At 42.2% G+C, this 16621-nt stretch overlaps 1 protein-coding gene across 1 annotated transcript in view; it reads left to right on the forward strand.

Moving 5' to 3' along the window:
- The window catches only part of NAA16 (N-alpha-acetyltransferase 16, NatA auxiliary subunit), a 2694704-nt gene that overhangs the window by 2052999 nt on the left and 625084 nt on the right, over positions 1–16621 (forward strand). Inside the window, exon 16 of the mRNA XM_044071699.1 lies at positions 10844–10952. Within this exon, the coding sequence (XP_043927634.1) occupies positions 10844–10952 (109 nt within the window). The remainder of the gene's footprint in view (positions 1–10843; positions 10953–16621) is intronic.

A 16621-nucleotide genomic window follows, 5' to 3' on the forward strand; every position in this document is an offset into this window, starting at 1 on the left:
GCAAGCATTCATGTGTAGAGAGTCATTGCTCAGATTCCACCTGGACAGTCATTCTGTGAGGGCTAACCCTTCCTGTATGCTTAAGATGATTACTGAACTTTCCCTGAACCAAACTATGTATCTCCTTGCCGTTTCCCAAACCCACAAAACAGGGGGGAGAGAGCCTTGAACTCTATGGAAGTACACAGGCAGAACTTGGGAAGACAAAACATTTCAGAAAGTCTGACCAGCGTTTTCTTTGCACCTAATAAATTGAGAAAACTAGTTAGCAATCAGACTTGTCTCCAGGTGGATATCTAACTGCATCAGTTTTTGCTAGATTCACCATGGTAGAAAGCTACCAGCAAATTAGAAGTCATTCTACCAGAGCCACAACCACTACTGTTGCCTTTTATTAGAGGAGTGTCCACCAGAAATATTCTGGAAGTAGCAGCCTGGTCCTCCATTTATACCTTTACCAAGTACTTCAGTCTGTCATCTTCTAGTAGAGCCCGAGCTAGGTTTTTCTCTGGATCTGCAGAGCCTCCTATCCTCTAATTACTTTCATCTTTCCAGCCACCCATCCTACAACTTTGGGAGTCCTCCCAAGGAGTTATTACTGCAGTAGTGAAAGAGTGTACATGGCGTACAATTGTATCTACTTACATTAATGTAGATGTTTGAGTGTTTTCACTGTTGCAGTAGTCTTTCCCTGCTTCCCCTCTTTCTTAGCTATGGCTTGGACAGGCTTCCTTTATTTTTTTCTTTAGGTCCCCCCACCATCTAGGTGATCCTTCAGGTGTCCCTTGCCGTAGCCCTGTTGGGAACAGTATGGGTGATTTGTGCTGCTGACCTAGGGCTTGGAGAGTAGGGGCTTCAGTTGTGAGGGTAATAAAAAAGACTTGCAAAAGCTGTGAGGGTAATAATAAATGGCACATACCAATGCCCCTTATACCCTGACAACCTGACTGGGGGGATGGCATGTACTGGGCCTGAAGGAGGGTGAAAAATCTGTGGTATGAGGACTGGCCAAGGGCTTAACCAACAGGAATCGCAATGAGTTATTACTGCAACAGTGAAGATGCTCAAACATGCGTATTTATGGCAAGTAGACAAGACTGTACTTTGTTGGCCCCCTTTGAGGGGCTGTCTGTTAGAGACCTTAGCTTCAACAGTGCTGTTGCAGTCTCTGGGGTTCTTGTTCAGAGGAATGCTTTCAGCTTAACAAAGTTGAATGTTGTGTGTTTCAGTCATTCTTATCTGCAGTTTGAGCCCAAGATGTCTTAACATTTGTAGTCTTGCTAAGGAGATAAGTGAGGTCTAAGAATGGACCTCTCCTGTGCTCTCTGGGCTTATTTGAGGTCACATTTCTCTACTTGTAAAGCAGCCTTTTCTCTACGTGGGAGAATGCATATCCCCATTATATTTTTATCAGCAAGGCAATGAGATGGGGAATACCCACTGTCTCCCGTAACAGGTAAGATTCCTGTATAATTCTTACCTTTCCTTATAATTCATGCCTGTTTATAAAGTCAGAGAATACATAACTTATCCTTATTGCCCTTTAAGTTGGAGAAAGATGTGGTTATAGGCCATTAAGTTGCAGGAAAATGACCTAATACAAGCTGAGGAATGTCTCACTCATTTGGAGCAGCAATATGTTGCACCTTGAGACTTGGCTTATCTTTAGATTCCTTGGTCCATGCAGACGTTGGTGGTGATTAAATGTTCCAGGAGACCTTACACTCATCATAGAGAGATTCTTAATGGAAGAAGTTTTCCATCTGGATGGAGAGGTATCCTGTACCACCTCAAGCAGTCAGTTTACAGTTCATGTACCTGTAGAATTTTGGTCTCATTTATTCCATAGTCCATGAGCATAGGTTCATAGGTAGGTACTAGGCTATTAGCCCTAGGCCCTATACAAGCCTAGCCAAAAAGGTACCCTGGCTTTCGCCACCCAAGAAAATTATTTTCCTGTGCCCCTGTCAAGCAGAATCACAGAACTGATCCCCGGGGTGAATTTCCTATTACCCATCCAATCATCAAGATTTTTCTTGAAGAGTGTTAATGAGGAGCTCTGTTTGACATAGATAGGTAGTCTGTTCCAGAGTATGGGAAGTCTCTGGGACAGGAATCTATCCTTCCAGCATGTTCTGTTTATTGTGGTGACAAGGTTTAGATCCCTAGAGCGTGTAGCTCAGAGGGATTGGGATTTCTTTAAGTGGAGCATGTCCAACATCTTTGGGTTTGACATAGCTTTGTATGTTAGGCAGAGATCGCCTCTGAGTAAGCGATATGCAACGGAATAAAGCTGGAGTTTTTTGAGACGGTCTGCGTAAGGCATCTGTCTGAGTCCAGTAATCCTCTTTGTGAGGTATTTTTGCAGCCTTTCCAGTTGTTGTAGATGTCTTGTGAGGTACATACCAAAAGGGGCATTGTAGTCTATAATGGGTCTAATGAGCGAAGAGTAGAGGGGAACAATGACCTCTTTTTTTCTGGATGAGAAACCTTTTGTGATGAGGTGTGCCACGTAGAATGATTTCCTGACCACTGTGGCGATGTGATTATCAAAGGAGAGACTACTGTCCACCTTGTGTCCCAAGGTCTCTTATCACACTTTCAGTGTTAAGTAGACTACCACCTATGTGGTAGTTCATGAGTACAGAGTTTTTACCAAAGGGGATGACAATGCACTTTTTGGCATTGAGCTTGAGACCATGTCTTTGACACCAAGCATCTGTCTCAGTGAGGCCCTTTTGTAGGATGTCCACATTGTTAGGAGTTTGGATTATGGCTCCTAATTTGCAGTCATCTGCGAATTTAATTGGCCAAAGACCTTCTGTGTTAGCCTGTACTTCAGAGAAGTAGATACCAAACAGGAGAGGACCCAGGACTGAACCCTGTGGTACTCCACTTGTCACTGGTCTGAAGTCTGATTTGGAGTCCGCTACTTTCACAGTGTGGGTTCTGTCAGTAAGCCAGTTGGCAACCCATCTTGTGACAGGGATTTATACCCGGTTTAGTGAGTTTATCTATAATTCCAGAGTGGGGGATGGTGTCGAACGCCTTGGCGAGATCTAGATAGGCTGTGTGAACCACCTTACCCTCATCTATGGCTTTGATGACTACTTCAAAGAAGTCTATCAGGTTTAGGAGACATGATCTGCCTTTTACAAACCCAAACTGTGTGGGGTCCAGAGTTTGGAGATCTCCAGTGTCTTTGTTTATAAGTTCCATGATGATACATTCCATGGCCTTGCAGACGAGGCTCGTCAGACTAATGGGGTGGTAGTTCCCGGGGTCTGTTGTGCCCCCCCCCCTTTGTGGAGTGGGATAACTGTCGCTGTGCTCCATTCAATGGGCACAAAGCCTGAGGTGAGGCTATGAGTGAACATGGTACTTAGGTGGGGTGCCAGTTCATTCTGTAGTTCATGTAGAAGGCAGCCTGGAATGTTGTCAGGTCCCATGGATGCTGTGTTCTTGGCTTTGGAGAGTGAGGTTTTTACCTGTGCAGCCGTGATTACAGGAACTTTGCATTCTTCCGGTATAAAGATGGGCCTTTTAGGGGGTGAAAGGGGGATAAAGTTAGCACTGAACCTATCTGCCAGGATGTTGGCAATATCAGTTGGGTCTGTATATTTAGTGTCATTGTGCTGTAACTCAGAGCAGATCTGACTGTTGCCATTGAGATTTTTGACATAGCTATAGAATGCTTTGTGGTTGTCTTTAGAATCAGTGGCAATTTTGTTTTCATAACTAGCTTTGGACGATTTTATGAGGGAACTCAGTTTCTTACTGAGGCTGACCAGTGAGTTCCTCCAATCGTGGAATTTTACTCTTTTTTGCAACAGTTTCTTTCTTCTGTTGTAGAGTTTGTTTATGGCAGAAGACCACCAGATTGGCTTCCTTTTTTTGGAGGATAGCATCTTGGTTCTGTTAGGGATAGCATGATCCATGCACTCGTGTAAGTGCTTATAAAGTGCATTTGTGTAGGATTCAGCAGTCATACCTCTATTGTCCATCTGCATGGGTGTTCTGAAGTTTGCCACTTCTGTCTTAAGAAGCGTGAAGTTGGCTTTGGAGAAATATTTTACGGTTGTTTTCCTAATGGGGGTGGGAACGGGATGTGGATGTCTAGGGTGATTAACTTGTGGTAGGATCTGACCAACGAGGAGCTGACCTCTGGTGTGGAACACCGGTCACCCATGTTGGTGATGACCAGGTCTAGGATATAACTGCCCCTGGTGGGGGTGTGGATAGGTTGATCCAAAGCATTGGAATTGATGATTTCCAGAAAACGTTGAGCAAAAGAGTTGGTACATGAGTAGTTTTCCCAGTTAATGGTAGGGTATTTGAAATCACCCATTATTAGAGTGTTGGGTTGTACCTTAATATTTTCCAGTGTATCAAGAAAAGAGGAGTGGGAATCCTGGGGCATGGTGGGGGGTCTGTAGCAAGCTACAATCTGGATTGCGGTTTTGCCAGAGTTAGTTGAACTTGGATAATCTCGGATGCATTATGCTGAGCAACTAGCTTGGAGGTGTGGGTATCCTTAATGAATATGGACACGCTTTCACCTTTAGTGTTTCGGTCCGGGTTTGGTGGCCGAAAGGTGTGGTATGAATTATAGCCTGGTAATGCAGGGGTGCTCTCTGGAGCTTTGAACCAGGTCTCTGTCACTGCACAGATGTCAATGTTCTCCATTTGTATAGCATATCTCACATATTTTACACATCATGATATGGAGAGCAGAATTGTGATCTAGTTCCAGCTGGTTAAACGGGTCCATAAAAAGAGTTCATTTTCTCACATCTTTGAAGATGCACTTTACTCTGAGACCTGTAGTTTATGAATGACAACCTTGCACATCTGTTTGAGTCTGTCATTTCTGCATCTCTTATCTTCTTTTCTTAGAAGATGCTTTTATTGTTGGTCATCTCTGCTCACAGAATACTGTTTGTAGAGAGTTATGTTTGACCTTTCAAAAGGTGTAGGTTTTTATTGTGACCAGTCCACCTTTACTCTTGAAAGTAGTTAAAGAATTGTCCTCAAACCAGTAAATTCATTTCTCAGTATTTTTTTTGGGGGGGGGGGGGGTGTCAGAGTCAAGAGCCATGTAAAATAAAGCCCGTCACATCCTGGGCGTTATCCTTAGCTTATGTTCTGTATAAAAATAGTGCATAAATTATATAAGACAGAACAGCTGTGAAAGAGAAGTTTGACCTAGCTACATCAAGTATTTAATTGATTGTTCACTGCACTGTGTTCTGCCTTTAGCCACTTAGTCCCACATCAGGAGACTCTGCTGTTAGTGACCACTATTTGGTGGGTGTTGCTGATTCCATTGCTTGTTTTCATCTCCACTACAGACATGTGCGCCATGATCACTCAGATGATTCACACCTTCGGCAGGCAGTGTTGCTTGAATCATGACTCATGAATTCAGATGTTGGGATTCTTTTAGCTGTTTAATCCTACAGGAATTGACCTTTTTCCAGCTGTTAGCCCTTTTCTTGTAGTGGTATCTTGTAAGCTTTTATATAATTGTTTGGAATTCTTCCCATCAGTTAATTCACAGCAGAAGACTCCTGGTAACAGATATGTGCTCAACATGTTAGTTGATGTGCACTTACCTAACCTTTTTTTCTGTTTGGGTACCCCCTCCAACCAGAGGTTGCTTTTGGAATTCCCTGTAAGTCAGGCAAGTATATTTTTATGTAGCTTTGTGACTTGTTTTGTATTTCTGCTCTTAGAGTTTGTGTTCCCTGAGTTAATGGAGTTGAACTGATGTGCAGTTGCTAAGCAAACCTTAATTAGCCTGGTGCATATAGTGTGCACATCAGCTCAGAGAATGGCATTGGAAGAGTTTAAAACGTAATTAAGTGAGCCTGGGATGGCAGGAGATCCAAATCTCATTAATTAACCCCTTCCCTCAGAGATCACCAGATAGAGCTAATTCATGTATATGTTATTTAAAAATAGAATGTAGCTATCTCTCCTGTTCATTATAACACATATAAAAATCCCATACAGATGTGCAGCATCTAGTGTTAAATATGCGTATTTCTAATAACAAATGTATTTGTTATGTTAGAGGAATAGTAGTTACACAACTGTTAAAAATCAGTTCTATACTTATTCCATCAGTTAATCTGTGAGAGATTCACCTGCACGGGATAACTGAAGACGTTCTTCGTAATCAATGTTACAGTACTGATTCTTGTGTCTTCTTGCCATGCAGAAGCCTCTGACTAGCCCGATTACTAGAGTCTTTGCACTACCCCTAGCTGATGGACATCTGGGGACCGACATCTGGACTTCAGGGTACAAAATTAGGTATCCATTGGCACCATGTTCAGTTCTTTCTAGCTCTCTAGTGTATAATGCACTGTGTCATTCTTAAAGATCGCAGTCTGTCAGCTGTTTTTCCAGAGTTACCTCGTCTATCTTTTGATAAGTATTCAGTTGGGGAAGTGTTTTTCTAATTTTTGCTTAGAAAGGTTAATAACTGCTTAAAGTGTGGGAAGCAAATCTTGCATAAAGATTTCTACTTATATCATTTGTTTTGCTTGGTGCACAGTTCAACATTGGCACAGTTCAACATTTCTAGTTGTCAGGAGTGTACTAGTTTTTTTTCTAAAACTTTAAAGCATAGGGCTGAAGTCCTTGTAGCCCCCATGGAATCTGCAGATGCAATGTCACCCACCTCATCACACATCTCTGCACTGGTTGGTTTCCCTACCTAAGAAATGGTAATTTATGAAGCCGAAGGAGATGGTCCTCACGGGCAATGGAGAATCTTCTGTATCCATGATCAGGGCTTCTACTGATGGCTCAGGTGAGGTGCCTTTGTGACTCCCTGGTCCAGTAACCACTAGGCTTGAGCCCTCTGGCGGGAGGCCACATCGCCTTGACAAGTGCCGCTCATGTGTCGGTAGGATCCAAAGACATTTTTGTAGGCCTCTGCTTCAGATGCCCAGGTGTAGGTAATTCAGGGACAGGGCGGTATTTGCTTGAAAGACATACGTGAGGAAATCCCATAGAATCAGGTAGAGGTAACAGCTGCCCACCCTATCCTGAGGCCTTTGTTTCAAAACACCAGATACAGAAACCTCAGAAGCCTTTTACTTGCCTCATCCCGCAGCCTCATCTTTGCAGGTTGGTGCATAGAACTTGGTTCCAGAGTTCATGGATTTCATGAAGTCCAGCGGACCAAACCAGACACACTTGCCTGTAACAGGAGCTTCTGGTAAAAAGAGGGGAGATGCCTCTTCCCAGGAGGACTTGGACTTCCCAGAATCCAGAGATGAGGAAAGCTTTGTTATGCAGAGCACCTCCCTCCTCAATCCTTCCCTGACTGGGATTCAGAGGACACCCTTTCCCGTGACCCTCACACAAAGAAATCCTGAAGGATGTTGCAGGTACTTGGCATCCTACATCTTAATGGTCCCTCTTGCAAAGTTGCATATGAGGAAACTCCACTGGCTCCAAAAAATACTTGGAGCAGCACTCACAACCTTTAAAAACCTTTGTGCCCCTTCTGCCATGCCTGAAAAAAAGAACTGATTTATTTGATGGCTAGAGAGCATCCTACAGTACCAAGGGGCAAACTTTTGTCTGCCAGAGACCAACCAAAACTGTCATGTCAGACAGCTGAGACATAGACTCGGGAGCCCAATTAAGACAGCTGAAGGTGCAGGGAATCTAGACTCCAGAGGAAAGGAAACCACACTTAAAAAATAAATGCTGGCAGTCTTTCTAACTTTTAAAGCCTTTCAAAGCAACCTGACCTCAGGAACACTCCAGGTTTGGACAGACATCACCACATTTGTGTGGTACATAAACAAGGTGGACCTCATTCATACCTCCCTTTGCATTCTAACGATAAAGGTATGGCTTTTGGTGCAAGGACTACAAATGACATTAATAACATCCTACATCCTGGGCCAGAACGACACCATAAAAGTTTCTTTGAACAGGGACCTTCTGGACTCCAACAAATGGATGCTGAAGAGAGCAAGATTTTCCTGGATTTCACCCACCAGTGGGAATAGCCTACTATACATTTCTTTGACACACAGTTACAAAGGTTTTGATGCAGAACCCACCGAACCGGGACATGGAGAGCAGATGGCTTCTCCTTCAAGTGGACAGACCTCTTCATGTATGTCTTCCCTGCATTACCCTTAATCCCCTGGGTGCTGCTGAACGTTTGGTCAGACAGGCCAAGCACGATACTCATAGCTCCCTTCTGGCCAAGGCAGTACTGGTTCTCCCTTCTGTTGACCCTCGGCAAGGGTAGATACTAAACTGTTCCCCTAGTGATAGATCTTCTTACCTAACAGAAGGGGTCTGTCATTCATCCACATCTGAGCACACTCAAACTAAGCATCTGGAGGATTGGATTTCAGCACCAGTTAATGTAGCTTACTCTTACTGAGGTGCTGTCTATCTTGATAGAGACAAGAAATCCAACTATCAGAAAATTATAGTTATCAAAGTAGAAGAGGGTTTTCTGTTTGATGCCAGGCCAAAGATATGATGTCACTTAATGCTGGCATGAATTAAGTGCTTGAATATTTTTCAGAATTAGTTAACCAGGGCTTTTCTTCTTCAAGTACTAAGGTACATGTATCTGTTGTTTCTGCTTGCATGCCTTGCTCTCCGATTGTCTATACTCACTTCCAGTTGAAACCATTTTTAAAAGTGGTAATAGACTTGATACCACCTAGGAAAAATCTTATACCCTCTTGGGATATGCACTGTGTTTTGGAAAAGCTTACCCTGCCACATTTTGACCTCTGCCCCTGTAAATGTGCTCACATGGAAAACCACCCTACTGATATTGATCACCTCAGCCAGGCTGGTTTCAAAACTGCAAACTCCGATGTGCAAATAGCCCTTCACTGTATTCCTCAAGGATAGTCCTAAGAACTATCCCTTCTTTTATGCCCAGAGTATTGTCAGTGGTTTCCCTTAAACCCTAATCCACAGAATAAAGCTGAACAAATCCTGCATTTACTGAATGTGCATCAGCATATCAGATAGTACCTTAGCAGTACACAGTATCCAAACAGAGCAGAGCAACTTATGGTGACCTTTGCAGAAAGAAAAGAAGGCAGGCCTGTCTCCAGACAGACAATTTCAAAATAGATGTCTAATTGTATTTCATTTTGTTATACCCACCATGGAAAGCAACTACCAGCATCTGTCAAGGCACGCCCCACAAGAGACAGAATGGCCACCACTGCCTTCCTAAAAAGCATCCCTACTCAGGCCATCTTGGAAGCTACCAGCTGGTATTCTGTCTACACCTTTACCAAGCACTAGTATTTAAGCACTGCATTTAGGGATTAGGGCATGTGTTGCTACTGCTGCTTTACAGAACTTCCTGTCCCGGGGGCTCTCAGGCAGCCAGTCACCCAATCTGTAGCTGTGGGAGTCCTCTCAAGAATCAGTAATGCAATATTGATTATTAAGAGCATAGTACAGTTGTATTACACTTGCCATAGTCGTCGATGTTCAAGAACTTGTGTTTCAGTACCACCTCCCTCCCTGCCCTTTGTCTGATTGGCCTCCTATGGCTGGGTTTTGCGATGGGTACCCTAAACCTATCATCTCTTGTTCTAGTCCTCAGTTACTGATGTCTCAGGACTTAGACAACTGGGTATGTTCTGCTGTCCTCAGGCATTGGTCTGACTGCCACAGCCTAGAAAGACCTGAAAAGGGTACTAATGGATGCCCATTTTATACTCTGACATTTGGACGTCTGTTAGCCGGGAATCGTGGACTTCTGAATGGCAAGGAGACTCTGGAGTCATTATTGCAACGTTGATCTAAGCAAACATCTACAATTATGGTAAGTGTAACACAACTGTACATTTTTTCATTTCCTATTGTCCTCATCCTGGCTATTTTTCTGTCTTCCGTTCATTGTGTATTCCATTACAAAACTGTGATTTTTTTTGGTATTTAAATTTTTAATTTTGGAGCATAGTTTGAAGTATTTTACTGCTAGGTACCCTCAGTGTAAATATCTGAAAATGTCTTGATAAGCTTTCATTTTTTGAACGCAGACATCTGGAAGATGGTTGTAAAGAGGTCTGCCTCATCTGACCTTTTTCAAAAATACAGTAATTGAAAAAGCCTTCTCACACTTAGGGTTCTCTGTTTGGAATCACCTACCCAGTGAAATCAGATTACTATCTTATTATGCATTGAAAAAAAAAACACTTCAAAAGCACCTCACCAATGAAAGCAAATCTAATTGATTTGGGAATAATGCACATAACTCTTGTTCTGATCAGAAGTTAAATAAAAAAAAATCTGTATATATTGTACATAACGTTTGCATATATTACATTATGTTGCTATTTATGTGGTAGTTATTTATAATATGTAGCAATGCAATTGCTCTGCTTAAATGTATGACTTGTATTCAATTATGTATGACTCTTATTCAGTTGTAGAATTTTTCCTTTATGACAGTAATTGCTTTTGGTTGATACGTAATGCCTCTGTAACCACTTGTCTACTTAATTCTGTATGTTATCTGCTCTGTGAGGCAAGGCTGTGACTGAGAAGGGTCAGTATGACCAGCCCACGTACCTGGTAAACAAGTAGAAAATAAATGAATATGTTAGCAAATAAATTGGTTAACCATGCCATTTTCTTAAGTTTCTACAAATATTTGAATGTCAAAATGCTGCATGCCTTTGTTGACTCTTAATACCTTAATTTATTGAACACTTTTTTAAGTGATGTGTCATTGCTGTTTGAGGAATGTAAAAATAGACAGCTTAGATGTAGTTGCAAAAAAATCATTTGTACTAAATTTTCTATTATTTTTATATTGATACAGGTGGAGCATCCTTTAGAAGAAGCAGTTAAGTTCCTAACTCCACTAAAGAACCTTGCAGCTGACCACATTGACACACACCTTTTAGCTTTTGAAATATACTTTAGAAAAGGTAAACAAAAAAGTCATTGAACTTAAACTGGTAGTGTACATAATGTTGGCTTATTTCTTTAAAATTTATTTAGAACTGTACCCAAAGAGGTATAATTTACTCAACAGAGTCCGGTGTAATGATGCTTACCTGGCCATGACATGCTGTTGCCCTTTAGACTTTGGTTCTTGCATGTCGAGCTTAAAACACTCAGACCTAGGGGAGACTTGCTTTGACCTCATGTTAACATTTTTTGCTTCAAATGTATTTTTGAGGATTATTTTTGAAGGAGATTGATTGACGTTTTCCATTGTAAGTGGAAGCTTGTCTAGTAATCTTGGAAAAATATTGCATAATTAATACATCAAGCGTATTTCATTATCTTTGAAGAGGCATAATTAATCTGCCACAATTTTTCCATATTAATTTTTTTAGTATAAGTTTTGTCACTGTGGTTAGCTCCTCCAACAGTGTGTTCAAGAAACACAGCTGACATTTCATTCTAGGGCAAGTGTTCATCACCTCGATGTAACATGTAAAAATAGAATTTGACAGTAGTTTAGGTTTTCCAGTCTAGAGTTTTTCTAGTAAGGAATTTGTCCACCATTTAAGCTGATTTGGGTAGCTTGTTCAAGACTGCTGAATAGTATTGAATTCTGTGTACAGGAAACTATAAGGTAATGTAGTGATCTCTCTGGATCTTTCTGTAGTAAATTGATATGTGGTTTAGAAATTGTTGGATGACAGAATATGTTTATTTCTGTGTTTGATAGATATATACAAGTGAGAGTCAAAGTTGTTGTTTACCATTGTTCCTAGATCTTTAATGAATGTAGTTTGTTTTTTTAGATTTGACTGTTTTGTACTCATTCGAGTATTCAAAAGTCCAATCATATGGTGTCGACCATATGAGACTCGAAATTTTGAATGTTTGAACATTCAATATAGACCCGACCCGTAGCCAGGTTTTGATTGCAGCTGCTGCACTGGATGAATCAGATGGAGAGCAGTGAAGTGATGTGATCCATTTATCTGTCTGAGGGGAGAGGATTGCATACACTCGGGACACAATAGGGGGGTATGGTTTCTTTGGTGAAAAACAGGGAAACCACAACTGATGCTTTGAAGAGAGTGACAGGGCTGCTTGTAGGGAGCACCCCTTACAGAAGTAAGGTGGGTGTACACCACATGTTAGCCCATTGCACATCCCTTTAGGGAAGCTCGCCTGATGCATGCTGTTAAGGTCAGGTAGAAAATAAGGAAAAACACTCATATTAACTGTGAGGTTTAACCAACTGTTGGCCTTTCCCAATTGACTCTAACCTTGGTTATGTGGAGAAAATGAGTCAGTTGATCTAAAGTGGTGATGATGGACAGACAGGGACAGCAAAATGTGCTAAAAAAAGGATCTTTTGATGTCCATTTTCATTCTGTCCTCAACTGTTGGGTTCGGATTCGATCCAAGTTGGCCATTAATAAAGCTCGTGGTAACCAAAAAGCTCTCAAACTCTTCCCTTACCCATAATGCACCACCCCCTAACATACCTATATCTCATGTGCCGCTTTTCTCAAAAAGACATGGTCATCCTTAGCTCTTGAGTTTTTCAGATAAGTGTGTTGTTTTTCTCTTAAATTTTCCCCTTTTTTTTCTCTGCCATAAGTTTTATTAATGTATTACTCCCTTACTCTATCTACATTTACTGTAATTCTCGATTACCATTATTGGCATTTCCCTTTCGCTTTTTCACTTAAAAAAAAGGTGGGAGCTTTTTCTTCTCTTCTCTTTCTTCCTTTCTACTTGCAGGTATGTCTGAAAAAAGACCTCCCTGTTTCAAGATGTATCTAAACTGTGGGCACAAGTTGGCTCTTTCAGATGTTCATACACTGTTTACTGACTGGGCCCTCAACATCTTCAGGAGGATTGTACAGTTTGCAAAAACTTCAATCCTAGGGCAGTTGCCAATAGAAAAAACAAATTGATTCTAAAGAGATTGCTTGTCTAAGTCTCCTAGGCCCTCTACTTCCTTGACTCAGTCTTCAGAGCCACCAAGGAAAATACAAGAATGGATCTGAAAGCAATTCAGATCCACTCTCCCTCAGATCCTAAGAAGAAATCAATGAATCCAAGCTATTTAGATTGGATGAAAAAATCTACTTATCCATCTTCTTCGGATCTGATGATCCTTCCTAGGACTTAGGTATTCACCTACATTTGACCCAGTGTCTTTCAGGATTCCCTCCCCATGTTTGAAAAGGTGTTGATCCAAGTCACCATCCATTGCCTTGTCTCATTCTTCCAGGAGTTTAACTGAGGAAGATATGGACAGAATGATGAGGAAGTTGTTCTCTGTGCAGATTCAGATGGGTGTTTTACCAGCTCCTACCCCCTTGGGTCAGGAAGCCTGTCAGTCTACCACACCACCACTACCACCACTTTTTATTCATTTATTTATTTATTTAAATTTGTTGACCGGGAGTGTCCGACTGGACGTAGGTCCATTTTCAGCGGAGGCCCGGGGAGAAAAGCTCCACAGTTAAAATAAACAGACAGTATTTACATTGGATTACATAGTGATTAACAATTTACATAACAATTACTTACAACATATTTACAGATGAAGAACATAGTACATCAGTAGACAACTAGAATCTTTATCTGTGAAGTGCATACCAGACATTAACAATGTTACAAGAAGAAGAAGTTTGTGCTGTATAATAAGTACTGGCTTATGAGCATCTGAGCTTGCTATAATCAAGGTAGTTAGTGGAGTGGAAAGAAAAGTAGTGGTTGGATGGGGTGGATGATATTAGAGTGGGAGTTGCAAGGGCATAGCCAGCATGTTTTAGTTGCGCTTTTAGTAAAGTTTTGAAGTGGGTGCATGATGGTATGGAGGTAATTGTGGGTGGGAGTGAGTTCCATAATTTGGCTATGGCGCAAGAGAATAGTGCTTCACCAGCAGAGTTATTGGCTTTAGTGATCTGCAAGTGATTTTTGCTGCTGGATCTTAGTGGTCTGGTGGTGCGATAGGGTTGGAGTAGATTCTGGAGGGATGGGACATTTAGTGGATGGTTTACTAGTTTGTGGGTGAGTGAGAGTTGATACCACTGAAGGAGGTGAGGGAGTTCAAGCCAGCCCATTTCAGCAAGTGAAAGACAGTGGCGACTACGGTAGGATGCCCCTGTGGCGAATTTGGCTATTTTGTTGTAGCAGGTCTCTAGCTTGTTTAGATCACATTGCCTTAGGTTGGTATATATTGGAGAGGCATAAAGTAGGGTGGAGATAAGGTGGGAATTTGCTATTGAAATCTTTGCTGCTTTGGTGAGAAATTACTTATTTCTGTATAACGCTCCTAGTTTTTTCTGGAGTTTTTTTATAGTCATGGATATGTGAATGTCAAATTTTAGTTTATTGTCTATTTCCTCTCCTAGCAATTTGGTGTGTTCAGTTGGGTATATAGTGGTGTTGTCTTTTGCCGTGATGTTAAAGTGAGAGTTGTTTTGAGTATGTTTGGAGCACTACATACTCTTTCTCTAATCCCTCTGGTTGCTTCAGTGTCCCTGGATCTGAACCTTCCATGTCTGTCCCACTCAGATCCAAAGATAACTTTATCATCAGATCCGAAGCTTTCTCTGAGTGCTGTGGCTGTAACATCTTTGGATCCAGATTACTCTTGTAGCCGAAGCTCCTTTGTTGGGTCCAAGGCATTGGAGTCAACTCTTAAGGATGTTCTTCGTTTTCCATTGCTGCAGTCCTGACTATTGGGTATAGTCCGCGTCCCGTCGGCCCGAATACCAGAGTATAAGGCTGACGTCGGTCAAGCGCAGCACACTGGCGTCAACGCCAGTACTATCTCGCATGACCGGCGTCATATCTGACTATTGTATAGTCTCCGCCGTCCGCCCGTCGATACTATAGAGATGTAAGGCTGGCGTCGGTCAGGGCACGCCACTGCGGTCGTACCGCCAGGGGTACTACACGCATGATGACCTTTTTGCCGCATGGTCCGATGCAGAAGCAGTTTGGTTGGCGTTCTGAAATATTTCGGGAACATTTTGGTTTTTCTTGCCTCAGTATTTTACGGATGTCAGAAAAAGTGAATAACTGTATTTCTTGTGATACCTCATAGGGATTACCATACCTTGTGTATACCTTGTTTAGGGCCTGCTTGTGCTAGGTTTAACAACTATTAAGAGGAGGTTAGACTGTGCCAGGTTAGTGTTTGGGAAGCGTTGCAATTATAAAATGCCGGGACAAAACAGTGAAGCCTAGGGTTGATGAACCGCAGTCCCGGACGTCAGTGGAGCCAGAGGTTTTGCCAGGAGTTTCCATGGAGTCCCAGGCAGAAACTTTACTATTACAGGATGTGCCTTCTCAGGAGGTAGGCCAGGCTGAGGGGCTTCTCAGGTGACTGTTCTTCCCTCTCTTCCCAAGGTTGTTAGAGCCTCTCCTTCTGTTGCCAAAACTTCTTTGAGGGGTAGGCCTAGTTCAGCTTCAGTGGTTCTGTACCTAAGAAACATATGCTTAAAATGGCAGAAGATTTGATTACTATGATTAGAGGTTCTATGCCCCGCCTGATAAGAGGCCTAGGGTGGAACCGAGTTTGATAGTTTTGAACAGTGTTCAGAGGCTTCAGAATCTTCTGTGGAAGATATGCAGGAGTATCCTACTTATTCTGATTCGGATGTGGATGATTCCACTCCTACAGCTTCTCCGCCTGAGGATTTCTCATTTTCAGAGACTCTGCATTCCATGAGGGAGCACTTTAAATGGGAAAGCCAGGATTACTCTGATTCCAGGAAAAGGCTTAGGGAATTCTTGTTTTTACCCCAGCATAGGCCTTTAGCTATTCCTCCTGTGTTGAATGTGGTGGAAGATGTTTTTGCAGAGGCCTCCCTGAACCCTGACTCTTTGCCTCCTGCTCCTGTTAAGCCTGATAGGTATTATAGGGTGCCAAGCTCATAAATATTTGTTTAGGAGTCCTACCAGAAACAATTTCTCAAGGGCCTAAAGGTGTTAAGGCTTCTGTGGTTAAAAATCCTGTTCCCACTGATAAAGAGGCAAGGGCTTTGGATAGGTGGGGAAAGAAAGTGTATACTTCTTCCACTCTAGCCATGAGAGCATTGAATTGTCAGTTTCACATGCTAAAATATCAGAATTATCTCCTTTCACAATTGAAATCTAAGGTGGATGCTTTGACTGAAGGTATTGAGTGTAAAGAGTTGCTGGATTTGGTTCATGTGTCTGAACAAGTGGGTAAGCATTCTTTGCAATGTGGTTTTGATGCTGTACAGGCCTCCTCGAGGGTGGCTGCTACCAGTTCTGTTCTTCGCAGGCATGCCTGGTTGAAGGATCAGAATTTAGCTGAGCATGTTAAGACAAGGATTTTGGATGCTCCTTTACAGTCTGATGTGTTGTTTGGATCACCTGTGGAAGCAGTTTTAAAGAAAATGGAGGACAAAGCTAAGTCTATGCAAACTGTTAAAGATTTTTTGCAGGTGCAGCCACCAAAGTTTAGTAGAAATTGGCCTGCTAAGGGGTGGACATATCCTGCTTATGACTCCCAGTCTAGGGGTAGGTCTACGCGTGGTAGGGGCAGGGCTCAAGGTTCTTTTAGGCCTAGAACAGGGAGTTCACCTGCTCAGACTTCTGGTGAGGGCAGGGGTCAGTCCTTTCGTAAACAGACCCAATG

Source organism: Protopterus annectens, chromosome 5.part0 (genome assembly GCF_019279795.1).
Source record: "Protopterus annectens isolate FY-2018-M chromosome 5.part0, PAN1.0, whole genome shotgun sequence".
Classification (NCBI taxonomy): Eukaryota; Metazoa; Chordata; order Ceratodontiformes; family Protopteridae; genus Protopterus; species Protopterus annectens.